At 36.3% G+C, this 21917-nt stretch overlaps 1 protein-coding gene across 1 annotated transcript in view; it reads left to right on the top strand.

Moving 5' to 3' along the window:
- Positions 1-21917, top strand: part of LOC126284301 (cadherin-23) — a 391034-nt gene that overhangs the window by 305756 nt on the left and 63361 nt on the right. The window contains exons 15-19 of the mRNA XM_049983132.1: positions 5226-5417; positions 9819-10013; positions 16692-16802; positions 18987-19271; positions 21070-21253. Coding sequence (XP_049839089.1) covers positions 5226-5417; positions 9819-10013; positions 16692-16802; positions 18987-19271; positions 21070-21253 — 967 coding nt within the window. The remainder of the gene's footprint in view (positions 1-5225; positions 5418-9818; positions 10014-16691; positions 16803-18986; positions 19272-21069; positions 21254-21917) is intronic.

Genomic DNA, 21917 nt, shown 5'->3' with positions numbered 1-21917 from the left:
AAATATAAAATACAGAGACCAGTGGTAAGAAGGTTAGGTTGAACACTTTGAATAATTGCTCCCACTAGCAGTTATCCTAGTTCGAAGTTGCACTTCAAAGTATCTACTCCAGCAGAGATTTACCATTATTTGAGAAGTTTTCCTTGCTCTTGTGAAATCCCTGGAAAACGACATGAAACAGTTGATGACCACTTATCATATCTTTCTGTGAAAAACAAAACACTTATTTGATACTAAATGTTTACAGTCAGTTGTAGAAGAATATGCAAATATATGTTTATTTCTGAGCATGCAGTGCTGTAGAGGTATATTGAATGGAAGTGCTGAAAGGATTAATTTCTGTTTACATATACTGGCATGTCAGCCAAATCCCATCAGCACTGATGTGTATGTGGGAGGAGGAAAGGGGGAGGTCTTATTTTGCCAAGTGTTTAAATAGGTTTTAGAGTTTCTTTTTTGTTTACTTTCAGTCTCCATAAACTAGAAAAGTGGTTGGATGTGGCATGAGATTTTGGATTGAGGTGGAGTTTCCCACACTGTTTGTGAGCTTTGGGTGGCAAGCATGTGACTTTTCTGTCCGTACAACTGTGGAAAATGTTAGTTCAGTTATAAGCAAGATTTCAGTGCTTTTTTCCATCAGTCACTATTTTAAAACTGAAAGATTAGTAGTAGTGTCACTCATGATTGTTGAGTGACTTGTGATAAAATTTGTGTCTAAGGACTAAACAAAAACAATGAAGATAAAGAAATGTAAGGAAAGGAAGACAAAGAGAAGTATGTGAAATAAGTAAGACAGTTGGAGGAAGAGTACTAATCAGAGAATAAGAGGAGAGAAGAGATTAAAAATTGAAGCAGAGAAAGAGAGTGTTATGTTTTCAATGTAGGAGTTAAACAGTTAATCTCCTTTACTGGACATTAGTGAATTTAAAAGAATCTGCAGCCAATAGCTGTGAGATGCAGGTAATGTCAGATACAGACATTCATTTACACTGGCTAACAGGCATGATATAAAAGTGATGGCTCTTTAGTAATTGTGAGATATTCCTGCCTTGACACATTTTTGAGCATGCAGCAAAGTTAAAGTACAACAACAAGACAACATGGTTTGTTCTTTTGAGTCAAGGCATTCCAAGAGACATATTTGCTTGTCTGGTATAAAACACAGTTTGAGTCAAAATCATGAAGGTTATAATTCGTTGAGTAATGGGGTTACTCTATACAAGTATTTTGTTAGATTATGGCCCAGAGAATCCTCCAGGAGTTATAGAATCAGAAACAGAGGAAATAAAACTCAGAAATGGCTATATATTTTTGTGTTGTATAGTGTTTTTAGTGGTGGTAGGGTTTTCCATGTGACAGTATTTATAGAGTTGACAGACAACTGGGGAATGTTTTTAATGTAAATGATCATGAAGGTGATTAACTATGAATCAGAAGATCATGGCCAGGAAAAACGAACCTGCAGAGAGCACAAATTACTTGCTCTTTCACAGTAATATGAAACACTGAGTTTGCTGTTGGGAGCAGGAAAGAAGGTTATGATGTAATGTCCTGTTAGTTATGAGTTTGTTGAAGACAAAGAACAACGTTGGGAGGGGTAAGGATGGGGAAACAAATAGGCCATGTCTGTTACAAAAGGACCAATGCAACATTCGCCTTAACTGATTTGAGGAAACTATACAAAACCTATACCTGGATGAACAGACAGGGATTTGAACCTCACTCGTTCAAAATGCAAGTTTTGAATCCTGCATGCAGCGCCAATATTTCCACAGTTGTCCAAAATGAATTGCAGCATGATACTTCACTTTATCAATGGGATGTTTTAATTTGTTTTTGCTCCTCTATTAGCATGCTATGGCACTGTGGCATGGGGGTTTTAATGTGTACCAGGATAGTGCTCATGTACTTACAAACAAACAAAAGATTAATTATATAACTGTATTTTCCTTGAGTTTTTGATTAAAACTTTATTACTACTTCTCATATGAGTGACAAAATATATCCTTTTTGTAGGGTATATCTTGGTATCAAAAAAGGTATCAAAGCACTTCCAGGTGAAAATAATCAGTTGTTCCAACACAGGAAGCAGAGAGTTATTATTACATTTGAACATATGAGGGAGGGGAATGCTTATCTTTTGTGCATAATACATGTTATTATAATGATAAAACCTCACCAATGGGAGACAAAAACTTTTCACAATGAATTTATAGTCTCACACTGTGTTATGTGTAAAAAAGTTCTGATATGACACAATTTTTTACAGTTTTTTTGACAGAAAAAGTGACTTAAATGTACAGAAAATAGAACTAGCTACACTAATAGCTACTCATTGATGTTGACAAGCTTCATTGTACTAGTTGGGAGGCTCTAGGAATATATTTTGTGCAATGAATTTGGCCACAACATTTCTGTTTAAAATAAATATTGGGGTTAAATGTCATAACAAAGAATCATTTTCAGCTCTGCTCAGACTGATAGAACACAAGAAATGAAATACTGTGAGTGTGTGGGTGCTACTCTGTCATTGCGCGCAATGGATTAATCTGAGATGTGCCCTTTACCCTGTGGCTCCTGCAATATGCAATTTCCACCCCCACACCACTACAGAAGTCAGACAGACACTCCTAACGTTCTAAAGAGAAATGCCTGAAAAACTTTCAGCAATAAATATCTTATGGAGTCGTCCACTATAAGGAGTGTTCGGTTAGCATTCAAGCCCCATTGTCGCTGGATCGATAGATCGAGTCTCGTTTGCCAGTTTTTTTTATTTTTATTTTCAACACAGTCATTTTCTTCACTATTTATATTACAATTGATATAATGGGAAAACTACATGTAATCGAATGAACTTTTATTAAATTTACAATGTTATTTGGCAGTCTACAAATTTTTATTGTAACATATAATATAATATTAATAACTATAAGCTAGTAAATGACCAAATGCATGAAGTGATACTAAAAATGTGTGCTTGTCCGTGTCTTCAAAATTGGTCATATTTAATTGAAAGAGAATGAGAAATTGTTTCTCGTAAGATGCTGTTAAAATACAGTTGATACTTCATGGCCAATTATCAGCGCTGATATTTAACAGAACGCTGCATTATGCATGGTCTGCTTCCAAATTATCATCTGAAAGAGAGGTTTTTGAAATGTTAAAGAGGTTTATTTTTCCACTCAAAATCTCAAAAGACCTTGCATATGCAGAACATAGCATTTATTCAATGCAGCTGGTGCCGTTTAACGTTACATTTTCCATGTTTTAACAAAAAATATCATCCTACAACTTGTACTCATAATGTTGAATGCGATGATTAATTGTTCATCTTTCGAAAGCCATATGTGCGTCAAAACTTGGAGGTAACAAGTCGCTTTGGGCTCCTTTGAGGTATAAGGGCTTTCTCAAATCATGGACAAGAATACATTTTCTGTATCACTTTATGTGTTTGGTCATTTACTAGTCAATAGTTATGAACGTTATATTATTTGCGAAGATAAATATTTGTAGACTGCCAAATAACAGTGTAAATTTAATAAAAGTTCATCCGATTACATGTATTTTTCCCATTATATCAATTGTAATATAAATAGTAAAGAAAATGACTGTGTTAGAGGTTTAAAAAAAAAAAAACAACGAACAGGATTCGATCCATCATCCCGCGATTATGGGGCTTGAATGCTAACCACTCGGCTAATGCCGCTTCATGGTAAAAAAGAGCATGCCCAGGTATATATTTGATAACCGAAATCATCTTGCGATTTTCTCAATAACACTAGAGAAGTATGCGATACTGCTTGCACATTTTGTTGTCCTCATGGAGTACTATGAGTGTACGACGTTTGCAGTAAATCCGTGTTCCAAATATCGTGGCCTCCCCTTATTAGACAAAAAGTATTATCTGATTAACAGAAAGTGGTTAGAATAATGTGTTGGGTTCATAGTTGCACATCTTGTAGGCATCTTTTTGAAAGATTGGGAATTCTTACAACAGCCTCATGGTACATTTAGTCACTAATGAAATTTGTTCTCAACAACATGGGCCAGTTTAAAAACAACAGTGACATTCATGATTATAATACCAGAAAAAATAAAGACTTAAACTATTAATTACTCATCCTATCTTTGGCGTAGAAAGGGGTAAAATATGCTACTATAAAAATTTTGGCAAATTACCAGATGAAATAAAATGTGTAACAGACAGCAGTAATAGCTTCAAAAATAAATTGAAATCATATCTCCTTGACAACTCATTCTGTACCACCTACATTTTGGCTGTTGTCACAAACAGCTTTCATCAGGGTAACTATTCAATGAGAGTCCACCCACAAAAGGATGACTACAACATTTCCCTCTCTCCCCTCCTCCCCCCCCCCCTCCCCCCCCCAAATGTGCCTATCTCTGATGTTGCTCTTCCACCCTCATGTTCACTATCACCATAGATTATTGTTTACACTTTCAGTTATATCTCATTACTTTTCTTACCTGATTTCCTCTGTCTTAATTTAATGGTTTCTTTAATTGCAACAGTATTGTAGCAGTTTGTATTGTCACTATGATTATTAATAGTGTTGTAATGATCATCACTGTTCTCTTCGACATTGTCTTATTATTATAGGCCTTGCAATCAGATTTTATACTGATCATACTTTTATCATGCACTTTAACCAGTAAGTAGTGTAAGGTATTTTATGTTTGGAACACTACAAAGATAGCCTGAATAGCTGTATGAATAGACCATATCACCCTTATTGTCTTAGCCTAAATAAATGAACAGATAGTAAATTAATAGAAGAGAAACTGGTAAGTTGATCATTTTTAACATAAATGAGTAACATCCTGTGATGTCCACTATAAGAAAAAATATTATGTACATATATCTTCTCATGTCATTTGTTTGACATGTCACATATCATGTTGTACACTTCCGTTCACTGAGTGATTGAGTAGATCAATAAAGATACCAATACAATTAAACTTGTCTGTATATTGGTTAATTCTTTGTTCCCCTCCCCCCACTCACACTATCTCCCCCCTCTCCCTCTCTGTCATTGTGTGTGTGTGTGTGTGTGTGTGTGTGTGTGTGTGTGGGTGTGTGTGAGTGCGTGTTAATGTAGAAGTGTATTGATCATATATAGTATATTTATTTTGTAATGATACTGTTAATGTGCACAAAGAATAGGGTACTACTTTTGTTGAACACAGAGTTTGTACATTCACAGGTGGCACGGCCATTGGACCACCAGGCAGCTGCTATCATAATCCTGACAGTCCAAGCTCAAGACAAGAATGCTGAAGAGATGATTGAGCAGCAAGTTGCCACAGCAGAAGTAACTATCTACGTTCAGGCCCATTCTGATTCCAACCCTGTCTTCACCATGTCTGGATGGTCACATATAAATCCTGTTATAAGGGTTAGTTGAGAAAGCAGCATGTAAATCTTTAACTTATTGTTACTTTTAACCACATCTACTTGTGCAGAATTGTAATAGTGAGAGAATAAACTACCACTTACCAGGTAGCTGCAGTCATATACACTGAACAAATTTGGACAAAAATACTTTCTTTCAGAAGCAGAAATTCTGTCTGAACCCTTTCACAGGGCATAGTGAAAATACTTCCCACTTAACATATTTCTTTAACCATTTGAGGAAATAAGTTTTACCACTTCTTATGCTTGTGGTATCACATGGAAATCTGCTGCACCAGCTGTAGTTCCTGTTTTTTGTGGAATATAGCCTTCAGGACTGCGGGAAGTATATGTCCCACCAAATGATGATGTTTTATTGGAAAGTATATTTACTACTAAAGTAGTTTCATGAAGTGGCTTGGGAAATGTACGTACCACAAAATTAATTTGTCATTTGTGGTCCTTGGGAAGTATACTTACCACCAACTTAGGGGTATCCCAAAGCTTTTGGGAATATGTCTTACCACCTCTGCCTATCCCTGAAATTGTATAGTAGTACACTTCACCAGGCATATGGAAACTGCTACAACAATCAGCTTCTGTTTGTCATGGGATCACTACTGTTGTTGGAACACATTGCTTCACTTGTGCAATATACATTATTGTGATCTGTGTCAGCTCATACCTTTATGGTCTGATAAAGGTTGTAGGATTGTTTTCACATTGTGATCAGTATACTTTAATATCGTAACAATTATTTTTTAAATAAAGTAAAAGAAAACATAAAATAAAAACAGGAAACACTTCTTTGTTTTTTTCCTCCCCCCCTCCCATGTAATAGTAACACATAACAGCTCACAAAAGGGAAGCGAGAAATCCATTTAATGCCATAATTTTAATAATGCCTTGGTAGTATATGTACTATACCATAGCTTTTTTTTGGGGGGGGGGGGGGGTGGGGGGGAGAACTCACCAAAAAATAATTATTGTCAGTTCACCACAATTCTAATAGATAAGCAAAACAATGGTCTTTGCTGAGTTGTTACAAAAAATGCTCGCTTGACATGGTTAAAAAGAATGAAAAAGCTTGAAAAAAGAGAACTATTCAAGGATCAGTTACAAAGACCACTCATGTCTTTTTGTCAAAAGAGACAGAAAAAGGTGAAGTTACCATAAATCAGAGGACAACAGACAAGTCAGCTGTAAGGAAGGATATGCTAGAATTTACATCTAAATATATATTCTGAAGGTACTTAGAATTGTACCACTGGCTAAGATTTTTTCCAATTACAGTTGCGTGTGAAGCATGGCTTTGTGCACACTGTAATTAGTGTAATCTTATCTTTGTAGTTTCTAGGAGGCTGAAATAGATTTCTAGATCCTCTACATTAAAATCATCCTTGAAACATAAAAAATAAGCTTTCATGGGGTAATTGGCATCTTATCTTCAAGCAACAGCCAGTTCAGGTCTTTCAGCATTTCTGTGATGTTCTTTGTGTCAAACAAATGTGACCATTCATCCCCCCCCCCTCCCCCCCAATCTGTGAATATGAGTATGAAGATAAGAAAAAAAAGACCAAGGAAAAAATGTTTTGTAAACAACTCAACATAGTATCCTTTGTGGGATATAAATTTAGTCCAGTGATCCTCCAGCTTTTCCATCCCATTGGAAAAGCAGGTTCTGTGAAACTCTGTAATATACTCACTGACTGCATCTATCACTTCATTAGTGGATGCAAATTTCTTCCCAGCAAGTCAAAAGTTTTAAGTTAGGGAACAAGAAGAACTAACTTGTGGCTAATTCTGGTGAAGAGGATGGATGAGAAACCAGTTAAAACCCACATCCATGCAATTTTCACCATTGTTATCATTGAGGTTTCAGAAAGTGTATTATCCTGGAGGAAGAGCATCTTTTTTCATCCCAACAAGTGTAATAGTGTCCAATTAAGATTCTGCCTTTTTCCAAGACATCTATGAAGATTATTCCTTAGGAATCAAAAAAGACAGTGACCATCACCTTACCATGTGTCAAAATGGTCTTTACCTTCTTTGGTTCACTGTCACCAGCCTTTTTCCATTGTTTTGACAAACATTTTGACTCTGGTGTGGAATGAGGGAGCCAGGTTTCAATGATAAGTCACTAATCAGTACACAAAGTCTTGTGAATTGTGACTAAATGTCTCTAGACATTGTGCTGATATGTTGGGTCAGGTGAACTTATGATCGACTATGAGTAGTCATGGCACACATCTCACACACAGCTTTTTCATAGTCAGTACTCTATGCAGGGTATTATGTATTTGTGAAGTTGAGATGCCTACAGTCTCAGCAATCTCATGAAGTTTATTTGATGCTCGTAAATCACTGTATCATGGTTTTTGTCAATGGTTTCTTTTGCAGTGGCCCTAATTAGATGCCCAGAGCGTCCTTCATCTTCAGTGCTTGCCTGATTACATTAAAATTCATTAATCCAAAAGTAAGAGGTGTTCAATGATGGTGCAGAGTTTGCATTAACTTCATCCCATTCTGTTTTGATTTGTACAGCAATCCAACCATTTAAACATAAATGTTTCTTAAGAGCACAAAACTCAGTTTTCTCCATTATCAATCGAAGTCAACACACTGTCACTTCAGAACTGTGCACTGTACAATGTTGATTCTTTATACAATCCTTGGATTATCAACCATGAAGATGCAACACAAATGTTCCATTCTTCCATGGATATTTATCAAACTTATCAAACGAACCTGATATGTTCAAATTGCGTGTTAGCCTTACTTGGAATGTGTCAGAAACAGATGAGGCATATTTTAATATGAAATATACAAGAGATTTGTATGGTGTCTCCTTTGTAGACTGGTCACATTTGGCTGACATACTGCCAATGAGCCAAAATCTGTTGCCTGCTTTACTTGCAACTGTGCCTGTGTGATCATTTTATTTCATATACATACCAGTTTTTACACCCAGATATTTGTATGAGATGGCTAATTACAGTTGTGACTCAATGACTGTGTAGTCATAAGAACCTACTTTACTGGATTTTGTGAAATGCACAATTTTACATTTCTCTACAGTTAAAACATGTTGCCAATTGCACCACAATGAAATCTTATCAAGATCTGACTGGATATTTGTGCTTCTTTTTCTTTCAGATAGTACTTCACAATAGAGAACTGCAACATCTGCACCTGTTAATATATATGACTAATATTATGAAACGGATAGAAGCAGGTTATCAAGATTTAAGTAAGTTTGAATGTGGTGTTATAGTCAGCGCATGAGCAATGGGACACAGCATCTCCGAGGTATCGAAGAATTGGGGATTTTCCTATACGACCATTTCACGGTTGTACTGTGAATATCAGGAATCTGGTAAAACATCACATCTCTGACGTCACTGTGACTGGAAAAAGATCCTACAGGTATGGGGCCAATGACAACTGAAGAGAATCATTCAGCATGACAGAAGTGCAAATCTTCTGCACATTGCTGCAGATTTCAATACTGGGCCACCAACAAGTGTCAGTGTGCAAACCATTCATTGGAACATCATCGATATGGGCTTTTGAAGCTGAAGGCCCACTTGTGTACTCTTGATGACTGCACAATACAAAACTTTATGCCTCGTCTGGGCCTTTAATCACCAGTCTTGGACTGTTGATGACTGGAAATGTGTTGCTGGTCAGACAAGTCTTATTTCAAATTGCATTGAGCAGATGGACATATACTGGTATGGAGACAACCTCCTGAATCCATCGATCCTGCACATCAGCAGGGGACTATTCTAGAATTTAGAGGCTTTTTAATGATGTGTCATATGTGCAGTTGGACTGATATGGGACCCCTGATACATCTAGACACTATTCTGACAAGTGACCCATACGTAAGCATCCTGTCTGATTATCTGCATCCATTCATGTCCATTGTATATTCTGACAGACTTGGGCAATTCCAGCAGGACAATGTGACACCCCACACATGCAAAATTGCTACAGAGTGGCTCCAGGAACACACTTCTGAGTTTAAGCACTTCCGCTGGTCACCAGACTACCCAGACATGAACATTTTTAAGCATATCTGGAATGCCTTGCAACATGCATTTCAGAAGAGATCTCCAGCCCCTTGTATTCTTACTGATTTATGGACAGCCCTGCAGGGTTCATGGTGTCAGTTCCTTCCAGCACTACTTCAGCTATTAGTCGAGTTCATGCCACATTGTGTTGCGGCATTTCTGCCTACTCCAGGGGTGGGGGAACAGCTGAATTATGCAACTGTGAGACATAAGAATGGGATATTTGTTAATAACTCTCATAATGCTTAACACTAAACCAGTTTGATGCTGTAAAAGTAGATAATACTTAATTTAAATTGTTTTTGTATTGACACACATTTTTATCACAGATCAGAGTCCCAGAGGAGCAGCCTATTGGAACAACTCTTCTTATGCTGTCAGCAGTGGACCCAACTTCTGGTCGACCTGTTACACGTTTTGAAGAAATAAAACAAGATGTTGCACAACAAACTTTCAGTATTGGTCTGCAGTCTGGAAATGTTGTTCTTAACAAAAGACTGGATTATGAAACCCTTGACAATAAGGTAAGGCACTGTCAAAGAAAGGTAACTTTAAAATTTTGTACAGCTTGCAATTATTGTCTTTCTTCTCCCAGTGGAATTTCCTTGGATCTTATGTAAGTGAAACATAGAAATGATGTCTATAATTTTAGTACATGTACATGAACAGCCAGGAGACACACATGTAACAGAAAAATGCTTCATTATTTGCATGTGGAGTGAAGAACGACATCAAAAATTTTCTTCATTTATTTATTCGAAAGATAATGCAGATTAACATAAATAAAAGAATGCTGTAACATAATAATCGAAATGTCTTACATTATGAGATACCTATATGTACAAACTCAGGCTTAGTCTATATGACAATGATGGCTTAAAAATGTGTAGGTAGCAATTTTTTCTCTCCGAGGTGTACGTTGGTGTTACTAATAATTGAACAATACCTCCAGTATGGAATGGTAGTATGGGGAAACTCAAAAATTTGAGAAATGGAAAGGGTGTTCACATTACAAAATAAAGCAGTCAGAATCACATAAAATTCTCTCCTTTTTCTTTGTTAATCTCTTTCATTTTTATGGTGTCCTTTAAGAGTTGGCTTTTGCTTCCAGACCATTACACACTCTCCATCCAATAAATTTTTTAATACATTATTGTTCATATTTCTCACAAAATTTGTCACCATTGTATATCTCATATCTTCTCTCATTTAGGTTCAAACAGATGTAGATTGCATAAGTTATGTAGAGAAGAAGGGCTACATGATATAGACTAGCACAGAGAGCTGCATGAAACTACCTGTGGAAATTACGTTTTATATTCTCTAAATTTACTTTTTTTGTGATTCTAAACCGTAAATTTGTAGCTCCTGTGAAAAACCCGTAAGATCAATGCTAACAATTCCCCAATTTTACATGTCTTCCTATTAAGGTTTTCTTCTATTCTAAGGTCTTACTTCATGTCTCACTTGACTTCGTCACATTTTCTACCTATTGCTGTTTCATGTGACTGAACATGTTATAAGTGGCTTAAAAGACATATGGTTTGCACCATAGGTAGTGGTAGAATTAAGGGAATATTTTAGACCGTTGTGGAGAGGGAAGATGTGGAAAGTAAATGCTGACTATGATCTGTGTTACTAACACAACTTACAACATTTTGCTTCACCACACAGTTATGATATAATACCGCTAGGTTGCAGCAGTAATGGAAAAACAAGACAGTCAGTGCAGGGCCCAGCCACCACCTTTTCTGGTGCTGTTTATATCTCACTCACATCTTCTTGCATGTATTTCTGATGTACTGTATTCAGCAACAATATCAATTGCCAATCTTTTAAATTCAAACACTGAGTCTCAAAGAATATGCTCATTCATAATTGAAAAACATTGCCCATTTGCTTCTAGTGAGCTCTTGTTGGCTGGTGACGTGTTGTCACTTGGTAACTAGCACAACCACTACACCACATTAACACACATAAAATGAGCTCACCTATTGGATGTGTGGAGAGGGGGATTTGCCCTTCAGTGGTAGGAGTGCAGGTAGGGGCAAAAGAAATTTGTGAATTACTGAAAATGTACTTTTTGTGCAGATGATATGCCACTACAGAGATGTCACAAGGAAATAAAACAAGGATTTTCTGATGGTGTGCTTCCTCTCACATAACCAATGCCCATGCACCTGAGCCACATTCAGTAACCCCCCCCCCCCTCTCCCTCAACCCTCCTTCCCCCAGGCCCTCGGAATTGAGTTAAACTAAATTTTGTTTGACCCTGTAGGATTATATGGTGCACATTGAACGTACATTTAATATAGCATGTACCAAAAATGCAAAAACCTTCATTATCACATACTTCCTAACTATTGTAACATCATTGATTCTAATTAACAATATTTACACATTTAATGTGAACATTACTCATCAAAACTGTAAAATTCCTTTTCCACTAGATAGTGTTTTAAGTTCTTTGAAAATTTAGTGTCATGTATGTTGTCAAGCAGCATTTTAGACAGACTTTTTAGTAATTTGATACCTAAGTAATGGGAACCTTTAACAAGCATTGTCAGTTGGTGGGGTATACTTAGTTTGTCATTCTTCCTCCATGTGTTGTGGGTACGTACACTGCCATTTGTAGTCGACTCTGCACTATCTTTTGTGACATATAATATAGTTTTATATACGTACAAGGAGGAAAAAGATAAAATCCCTATCCTTTTGAAGTAGTTTCAGCATGTTTCATGAGTCTTTCTTCTTAATGTGATTCTGACTGATTTATTTTGTAATGTGAACACCCATTTTGTTTCTCGAATTTTTGAGTTTTCCCACACTATCAATCCATATTGCAGGTATCGTTCAAAGAGTCCATAGTATACTGTGCACAATCTGTTTGTCTGCCTACTGTGCTAGCTACCTCATTATAAACATGATGGATCTGAGTTTTTTACAGACAGAATTAATATGTTATTTCCATGTCAACTTGTTATCTACAGTAATACCTAAGAATTTAGTGGATTTTACTTCTTCTAGTCTTGTTTCATTCACCTCTAAACCCATGTGTACTGCCTTCTCCTTGTTTATGAACACTGCATACATAGTCTTTTTTAGGTTTATAACAAACCCATTTTCCAGGAGCCACTCAGCTGTGGTGTTTGCAGATATGTATGCTCTTCTCTCAAGCTGTGCCACAGTTTGGCCATTGTTCAGTATTGTCATGTGATGTGCATCCAGTAGTTTCGCCTCTGTCTCTTCAACATCTATGTCATTAACACACAGATCCCTACAGCACTCCATATCTGATGGTTTGGTTTTTGAGTGATATGCATCCCCTATTGATACATATTGCTTGCTATTGCGCAGGTATGATTGTATCCCCTTCCCTGCTTTCTCTCGAATACCATAGTTTTCCAATTTTCTTTTCAGTATTTCATGATAATAGTGTCAAATGCTTCAGAGAGATCCAGAAACATTGCAGATACAACTTGTTTTTCCTCTAAGGACTGAAGGATAGTATAATGTATTCAACTGGCAATTGCTGATTCTGTAGATCTATTCGTCTTAAACAATGCTGTGATGGTATGAGAATGTTATATTTGTCCAGACAATTAACTAATCTATTATAGATCTACATAAGCATTTCCAGGATTTTTAAGAAACCTGATATCAGTAAAACTGATCTATAGTTGTCCAGGTTGTCCTTATCTCCTTTCTTGTACACTGGTATATCTTTAGTTATTCTGAAAAAAATTCCATCTCTGAGAGTGCTATTTGCTGTGCTGAGCAATGGTGAGATTATTTCCTCACTTACTTGGTTTATTATATGATTCAATATTTTTTCATAACCAGTTGATTTCTTGGACTTCATTTTTCTGTATAGATTTCCTCAGTTCTTCTTCTGTGACTGGTTTCAAAAACATAGTTCTGCTTGATTTTTGTGATAACGTGGACTATTTCTTTCCAATTTTAAGTTCTCTATTAAATTTATATAGATATCATTGAGTATGTTAGCAATTTCTTTGCAATCTGTAACCACTGTCTTATTTGTTTTCATAGACCTGCTATCTGTTTCTTTGTTTGATCCAGCCTTTTCCTGTTTTTCACCATTTGCACTCCAAGTTGCCTTTGTCTTATTTCTTGAGTTCATTATGGTAGCATTAATTGCTCTTGATTTTGCCTCTCTTATTATTTTTCTATACTTCTTTTGTAGCATTTTATAATATTCAGCTTTACTCCTCCGTCTCAGATCCTGCAGCTTCTTTTGCAGTTATATTATTTCACTGGTAATCATTTTGTCTGACCCTGCGCCTTTTCTTGTCTCTTTACTTTGGGGAATGCAACGTGAAAATGGTGTTCAGTTGTAACAAATGAATCATATTTTTCATTACATTTTGCACCTGTAGGGCTTCATTCCTGGCTTCTCTGCTTAATATTTTTCTAAAGATGTTAATATTTTGTTCACTGATGTTCCTGACATCGTTAATTCTTGTTTTGGCTCAGATATTATATCCTCACTTCTGCAGAAGCAGATCAACTGTCCATGATGATCAGATATATTTGTTTGGACTACATGTGACTCATAGTTGGACCTACTAATAATAGTAATGATGTTGTCAATAACTGTCTGAAATTGAGAAATCACTCTTGTTAGTGCAGATATTATTGTCTCCATATTGTATTGTATTAACAATTCTTCAAAATCTTTTCTTGGTTTTGATGCTTTTTCCATGTCAGTATTGAATTCTCCATGTATAATATTTTCCTTATATTCATTCGTCATAAGTTGGCCAAATTTCTTCAGAAAGATGCTAATATTGCCACTTGATGATCTGTACATACAAAACAATCTAAAGTCATCAGCCACTACACCAGTAATTTCAAAGTATGTTTCTCTATATATAGGTAATATTTACTGTTTGCAGTCCTTAGGTGCTTTTCTGTTTTAATAGTAACTGGATAAGATATAGTTTTTTATTGTCAAGTTAGCTATCTGGGTTTCAGTTAGACCTTGTTGGCTCATGCATAGTATGTCTGGTTGTATTTCACTTAGGACTACTTCTGCTCCTAGTTCCTTGTTAGTAGTGTATTGAATATTCTGATATAATGCTTTTATATAACTTTTCTTTTGTTGACTTACATGTTGTGGTCTGCATTCTGAGAACACATTCTGTAATCCCTCCTTTTCTTGCTTTTTCAGCTGAAGCAATTGGTTTTTCACCCTCATCAGGCCATATTGGTTTCCCTTTCTTCTGATTATTTTGCAAATATCTGTAAACATTCTGCTGAATCTTACAGACACTAATCTGTTTAAATGCATGCCATCCTTTATGAGGCAGTTTTCACTTAGAAATTAGTATGGCTCTATAAAAACAAGAGTAAATTAAAATTCTCCAGTTGTGTGTTGCATTGCATGGGAATCTGTGTAAGTGGGTGAGAAGTAATCTATTTTATAAGGAGTTATAAAGGGCCTGTTGAATCTTCAGATCTTTGTAACACTTTCTCCATCAATTTTTAATTTAGGATTAAAATAGTAGTTTTCTCAGCACCTCTTCAGGTCTTGGCAGACATCCATTCAGCTTTTAATTTATTTGTGGTACTTGATAGGTCTATCTATGTTTTTGTTTAGTTATTAGCACTCCCATGAGAACAACACAATCATTCCTTGTCAGGTCAGAGTATTCTTAATTAATTCTTAATTAATTAACACTCATAGTAACACTGTTGAAATTTGCTCCCAGGTGAACAGTGCCAGAAATGTGAACACTGTTGTTAATATAGTTTAAGAATAATTTTGGTATATTGTTGAGCATTACTGGTGCCAAATAGTTTCACTTTTTTCTGTTGTAGTTTTCCACTGTCGAAAACTTGTTCACTTTGTATTTAGCATATGCTTTTGAAAACACATTATCACATGTGTCTTGATAGGCACTGACATTATTGCACTAAGTTGATTTGTTTTTCACAGTTTTATGATGATTATAACTGACGTCTTTTGATGAGGTACACTGTGTAGAGAGAATCAACATGTCTGTTTTCTTTACACAAAATTTTTGGTTATGATCTTCTAGTAATGGAAAGGTGTGTATTTTATTTTCCAAAAATGTGTAGTTATTCTTTACAGAAGAATGTTTCTGATGTAGAGCAAACATATCATGTTTAGGTAAATTGACGATGGAGAGGGGAGAAAGGAAAGGAAAGGGAAGGGAAGGAACTCATGATGTCAACTGCTTTAGGACTTTATATGGAGTCAGCAGCACCTAGTGAAAATATATACCTGCTTACTAAGCCGTAGCGTTGACTAGTGTGCCACCTGGATACAGTGTGTATTGCTACTTCACTGACAATCTCAGTACGCCCCTCCACCGACCCCAGTCCCACCCAGCACTAGTCACAGTTTACATCCATTGACTCAATGCTCACCTCTTAGAGATTCCTACAGGAGGTCAAGTGTGACTGTGCATTTGCACTGAAGGTGGTGGATATTTTAGCCCATCAAAGTAATTCATTTATATGAATGCACAGTAGCTGACCTTTCGGACAGCCTGTGACTTGTCATTCCTATGAACTGCAGGCCAGAGAATCTTGTGGACAGACATATCCATCAAACCCACTGAGAACAAGCAAGCCACAGGTAGATATATCTGTCATGTGCACTTAAAGGGTTAAACTGTTGTGAATACCTGAATCAAAAATAGAATCAATGCACTTAAAGCATAATGGATCTGTTGAACTATCCAAGGTAGAACTGATACATGTGTCACATATAGGTGAGCATTGAAATAATTTAGAAACTATTGCCCTTTATTTTTGAGTGACAGGAATTCCAGATCTGACTTTTGTAAATATCAATATTATGATGATATAGTTTCTAGCATAAAAAATATACAGAAAATTACACATAACTTGTCTTCTCTCTCTCTCTCTCTCTCTCTCTCTCTCTCTCTCTCTCTCTATCACACACACACACACACACACACACACACACACACATACACACACAAACTACATGTTGTTGGGTAGCTGACAAAATTCTTATTAAACGAGTGAAAATGTTGTGTAGGAAGGTTTAATTTAATCACATTCTTGTATGTAATAAACATTGTTCAGTCAGTCATATACATTTCTCTTTGATTACTTAATACAAAATATTAGTGGAGCATATTGTTTTTACTTGTTTCTAAAGTTTGCCTTTTTTATATGTATTACAGAATTTAACTTTTAAAGTTCGAGCAGTTGCTGATGTGGGAAGATTCAGTGATGCTACTGTGGTTGTTGAAGTGCTGGACATTAATGATCACACTCCAAAATTTAGTCAGCAGGTAAGTAATGTGAATATAGTGAAAGTGCATAGACAAGAGAACTATGATGTTAATGCACTGGTTTTAGCTGCATTGTGTTTGAATGACGAGGCATTTTACTTTTTGTATGAATGAATGAGTATGTTATGTTCATATCTAGAAGTATGATTGGTCACGAGATTGTAGTACACAATGATTGATGAAGGGAAATTGGACATGGCTGTCTCCCATATAAATTGCACTCTGATTTGTATACTCATATCTATGCTAGCCCATATGATAGTGTCCATTCACCATTCCATCAAGTAAAGTTTTCATCAATGATTCATGTTTTAATATGTACCCAACCATTTTATCTCACAGTTCATGATGTCTGTACTTGGGTGGTTTTTCTAATACACTTTTTGTAGGATGTTTCATTCCTTATTATATCATTCTCTGTTATCTTCATCAGGCACTGATGAGTTTAATCAATTGTCTTAATTGATTCGATGTGTTTTTACAGAAAATCAATTGTATCTGTATAAATAATGTATTAAAAACAAAGATTCCAAGACTTACCAAGCAGGAAAGCGCCGGTAGACAGGCACAATAAAAAAACACACAAACACACACACAAAATTTTGAGCTTTTGTAACCGGTGGTTGCTTCATCAGGAAAGAGGGAAGGAGAAGGAAAGATGAAAGGATGTGGGTTTTAAGGGAGAGGGTAAGGAGTCATTCTAATCTCGGGAGCGGAAAGACTTACCTTAGGGGGAAAAAGGTTCTGCGTTTGAGGGGATGAGGAAGTGGCTCTGGTTATTTGCTTCTGTACCAGGTCGGGAGGGTAGTTGCGGGATGCGAGAGCTGTTTTCAGGTTGTTGGTGTAATGGTCCAGGGATTCAGGACTGGAGCAGATTCATTTGCCACGAAGGCCTAGGCTGTAGGGAAGGGACCGTTTGATATGGAATGGGTGGCAGCTGTCATAATGGAGGTACTGTTGCTTGTTGGTGGGTGTAAAACCTGTCTTATGCACCCTCCCACCATCACCTACACCTGTCCTGTAACGCGGAAGGTGTACACGGTCAAAGGCAGAGCCACGTGTGAAAGCACCCACGTGATTTACCAACTGACCTGGCTACACTGTGACACTTTCTATGTGGGAATGGCCAGCAACAAACTGTCCATTCGCATAAATGGACACAGGCAGACAGCGTTTGTTGTTAATGAGAATCACCCTGTGGCTAAACATGCCTTGGTGCACGGCCAGCACATCTTGGCACAGTGTTACACCGTCCGGGTTATCTGGATACTTCCCACCAACACCAACCTATCCGAACTCCGGAGATGGGAACTTGCCCTTCAATATATCCTCTCTTCTTGTTATCCACCAGGCCTCAATCTCCGCTAATTTCAAGTTGCCGCCACTCAAACCTCACCTGTCATTCAACATCATCTTTGCCTCTGCACTTCTGCCTCGACTGACATCTCTGCCCAAACTCTTTGCCTTTAAATATGTCTGTTTGTGTCTGTATATGTATGGTTGGATATGTGTGTGTGTGTGTGCAAGTATATACCTATCCTTTTCCCCCCTAAGGTAAGTCTTTCCGCTCCCGGGATTTGAATGACTCCTTACCCTCTTCCTTAAAACCCTACATCCTTTCATCTTTCCTTCTCCTTCCCTCTTTCCTGACGAAGCAACCACCGGTTGCCAAAGCTCGAAATTTTGTGTGTGTGTTTGTGTTTTTTTTTTATTTTTATTTATTTATTTATTTATTTATTTATTTTTTTTTTTTATTGTGCCTGTCTACCGGCGCTTTACCGTTTGGTAAGTCTTGGAATCTTTGTTTTTAATATATTTTTGCCATGTGGAAGTTTGTTTCTATTTTATTTACATGTATAAATAATGTGATTGACACTGCTGTTTATTAGTCTTTGCCAGTGGGGATTTAAATAGTATAATTAGATCCAAAATTTGTGTTTTAAATTTTTGTTCTCAGTACTCATCGCAATATGAATTTCATATACATGCATGACAGGCTATACTGATAAATTAGGTTTTTTTCCTGATAAAATGAGAACTCAGTCCTTAAACAACTTTCCAAAAAGGTAGGTTGTTACTATATGGTATGCTATTATACATTAATGATAGTATTGTTTTTATGTATGTTGCTTTAAGCGAAAAGGTTCTGTGGAATGTAAAGATATATTTCTGTTTGTCACATAGGAATACTCTGCGAAGATACTAGAGTCAGCCAGACATCCAGAACAAGTTTTAGTGATTGAAGCAACGGATGATGACAGCATAAATGGCACTGAAGGATTTGGTGTGGTGTCATATTCTTTATCTGGTGAGAGTGCCAGTCTTTTTACTGTTGATCCCACTATTGGCACTGTGAGAATAGCACAAGGGGCAGAGCTGGACCGCGAGTTCCAAGCTTCACTGCGGTTCACCGTAGTTGCTGCAGATACACCCCAGGGTGGTTCTAATCAAAGGAGAGCCAGTGCACCTGTAAGTAACAATATCATATATTCATACAAGCCATAAGCTGATAGGAGAGAGAACACAGTATTATGATAGCAAAATATCTATAGAAAATATAACTTATACTCCTATCCAATTTTTCGTAACTAAGATTTGAAAAGACACACTATATAAACTCCAGCTATTAAGAGGTGGACAGTGTTAAATTCATGGGATTACGTATAATAAACAAATTCCATTGGAAGACTCACACCACAAAACTGTTGATGCATCTAAACGAATCTTTATTTCCAATGTGGATGCCGTCAGATGTGATATAGAAATATAAAACTAGAATACTTTGCTCACTTTCACTCCATAGTAACATACAAGGCCCTGTTTTAATATAACTCGTCAAGCCAAGCAAAATTTTTGTGAGTCTTGTTAGTGTGTGTCATAAATTTCTTGACGGGTCAACTCAAGAATGTCCTGCAGAGCCCCTTTGTTTCCCATTATATTTCTTCCTAAATGAAATTTATCATAAATAGTATATCTCTTTTTCAAACTGGTCAGATCATGCAATAAATATTAAACATAAGATCAAACATAATAAAAATTTAAAGTCACTTACTTTGGTCCAGGAAGGTGTCCTTTATTCAGAAACGTAGATTTTCAGTAACATGCCAAGTAACACTGAAAAGTTTAACCACTAACAAATTTCAGTAATTTGTCACTACCTCTTACTCCAGTGACAAATGTTTTAGTTGAACCAATAGATGTGTATATAATATGAATAATATCAAATAATGTGGCAGTAATATCAAATCTGACTTCTGCACATCATCAGTGAAGTAATGTGCACAATGTAAATAAGTTTTGTATACAGATTTTCTCTTTTATGATGTATAGCTACGAAAGCCAAAGGATTGTAACATACACATCAGTTTATTTTACTCTTCTTTGTTTTATTATTACCCCATAAATGAAAATATGTTTAAGGTTTTTTCACTTATTCTATATCCATGAGGACCGATTCACTTGGGATCAGTGTAAGAGACATAGCAAGTCTATCTTTTTTGCAGATATGTATTATATATTCCTGTTTTATGATATATTCTATGTTCTGAGGATCTCCACAGCATTAATCTATTGGAGCAATACCTATATCTAATCTAATCTAATCTATTAAATGTGTATCTGTGCAGTAATGAGGAATAATTACATTCAAAATACAGACCTTTTAAGAAAAATGTAATGTGTCCTGAAATTGTTAGTTGATTGAATTTGTGTGTCTATATGTTTTAGTGCAAAGGGGGCACAGTTTCATTTTGAATAACACATCTGTTCATGTCTACAGTCAAATGTACAGAGGCAGTTTACAGTTTTCTTGCCAGGATGAATTTAGTAAGCAATAGTGAAAGCTCGGCAAGCTCACGACTGTGAAGAATTCCAGCATATGCCAAAGATGTCTCTACAGGAGACAATGATGTTCAAATGTGCAAATGTTGAGTTTAGTACAGAGTCATAATGTTACATTGATTATCTGGTTGGTTTCATATATGTCCATATTGTCCAGAGGAATTACTTTTGTGGCCCCCTTCATAGAAAGAACCTATGGGACTTAATTTAAAGGACTAAGGTAACCATGTAGATAGAAGCACACCTTATGTTAAGAACACCTTATGTTACAACAGAAACAAGTTTGACTTCTGCATGGTTCATTACTGTACAGTAGTCTGGAGGGAAATATTCTAGATACACTTCCTATAAAAATGTTTGCTGTTATTGTTGATTCCAAATAAATCATTTTTTTCCATTGTATCACTTTTATTCTTATTTACAACAGGTTGTTATTGAGGTCTTAGATGTTAATGATAATGCTCCAAAATTTGGAAAGCGACTGTACTCAGCAGTGGTACCAGAAAATGTTGGTCTGGGTGCTAATGTCATTACTGTCACTGCAACAGATCCAGATGAAGGTCCAGGTGGTGAAATTGCATATGAAATTCTGGATGAAGGAGAAGCAGCTGGTGAGTTAATATGTTACATTAAAGCCTAATGTAAATATTAGCAATTTTAAACAAGTTTTATTGTTTATCTGGCTACCCCTCTAAATGAATTCTGTACATGATGCAGATAGTTCTCAAAATAGATGAAGGACATCAATTATTGTACACTAACTACTGTTACTGAGAAGTAATTTTACTAAGAGACTTTGCTGCAGTAGCATAAACAAAGAGAAGCCAAATGTATAAAATGCAGAACTCTTGTAAAAGATAACCGCAAAGAAGAACCAGAGAAACCAAACCACAACTTTTACCAGGATTTCACTCCTTCTATCTTTCCTGGTCTTCTCAGTGCAGTATTCCATTATCCATCCAACCTATGAGGGATAGTCATAAAGTTTTAATTATCCCTAAAAATACATAACTAATTTCCTGTATGCTTGTAGATATATGTCTTACAGCCCTGGTACTCATAGAATGTGCAAGATGGTGACTTGTATAGACACACATTGTGTTTATGCAAAGAAAGTGAAAATTATACCAGTAAAAGCAGCATGTGTACAAATTGTAGTGATCAAATCAGAAAGTTGAATGATCGTGTATGTAGTTTTCAACTAACAATTACTGTCCTAATCAGTGATATGAGAAAACATACATCTGAAAAGTGTGAGCCGTCATGGAAATCATG

The sequence above is a fragment of the Schistocerca gregaria genome, chromosome 8 (genome assembly GCF_023897955.1).
Source record: "Schistocerca gregaria isolate iqSchGreg1 chromosome 8, iqSchGreg1.2, whole genome shotgun sequence".
Taxonomy (NCBI): domain Eukaryota; kingdom Metazoa; phylum Arthropoda; class Insecta; order Orthoptera; family Acrididae; genus Schistocerca; species Schistocerca gregaria.
The sequence above is the reverse complement of the archived record's forward strand: the minus strand, read 5'-3'. Positions and strand labels throughout refer to the sequence as shown.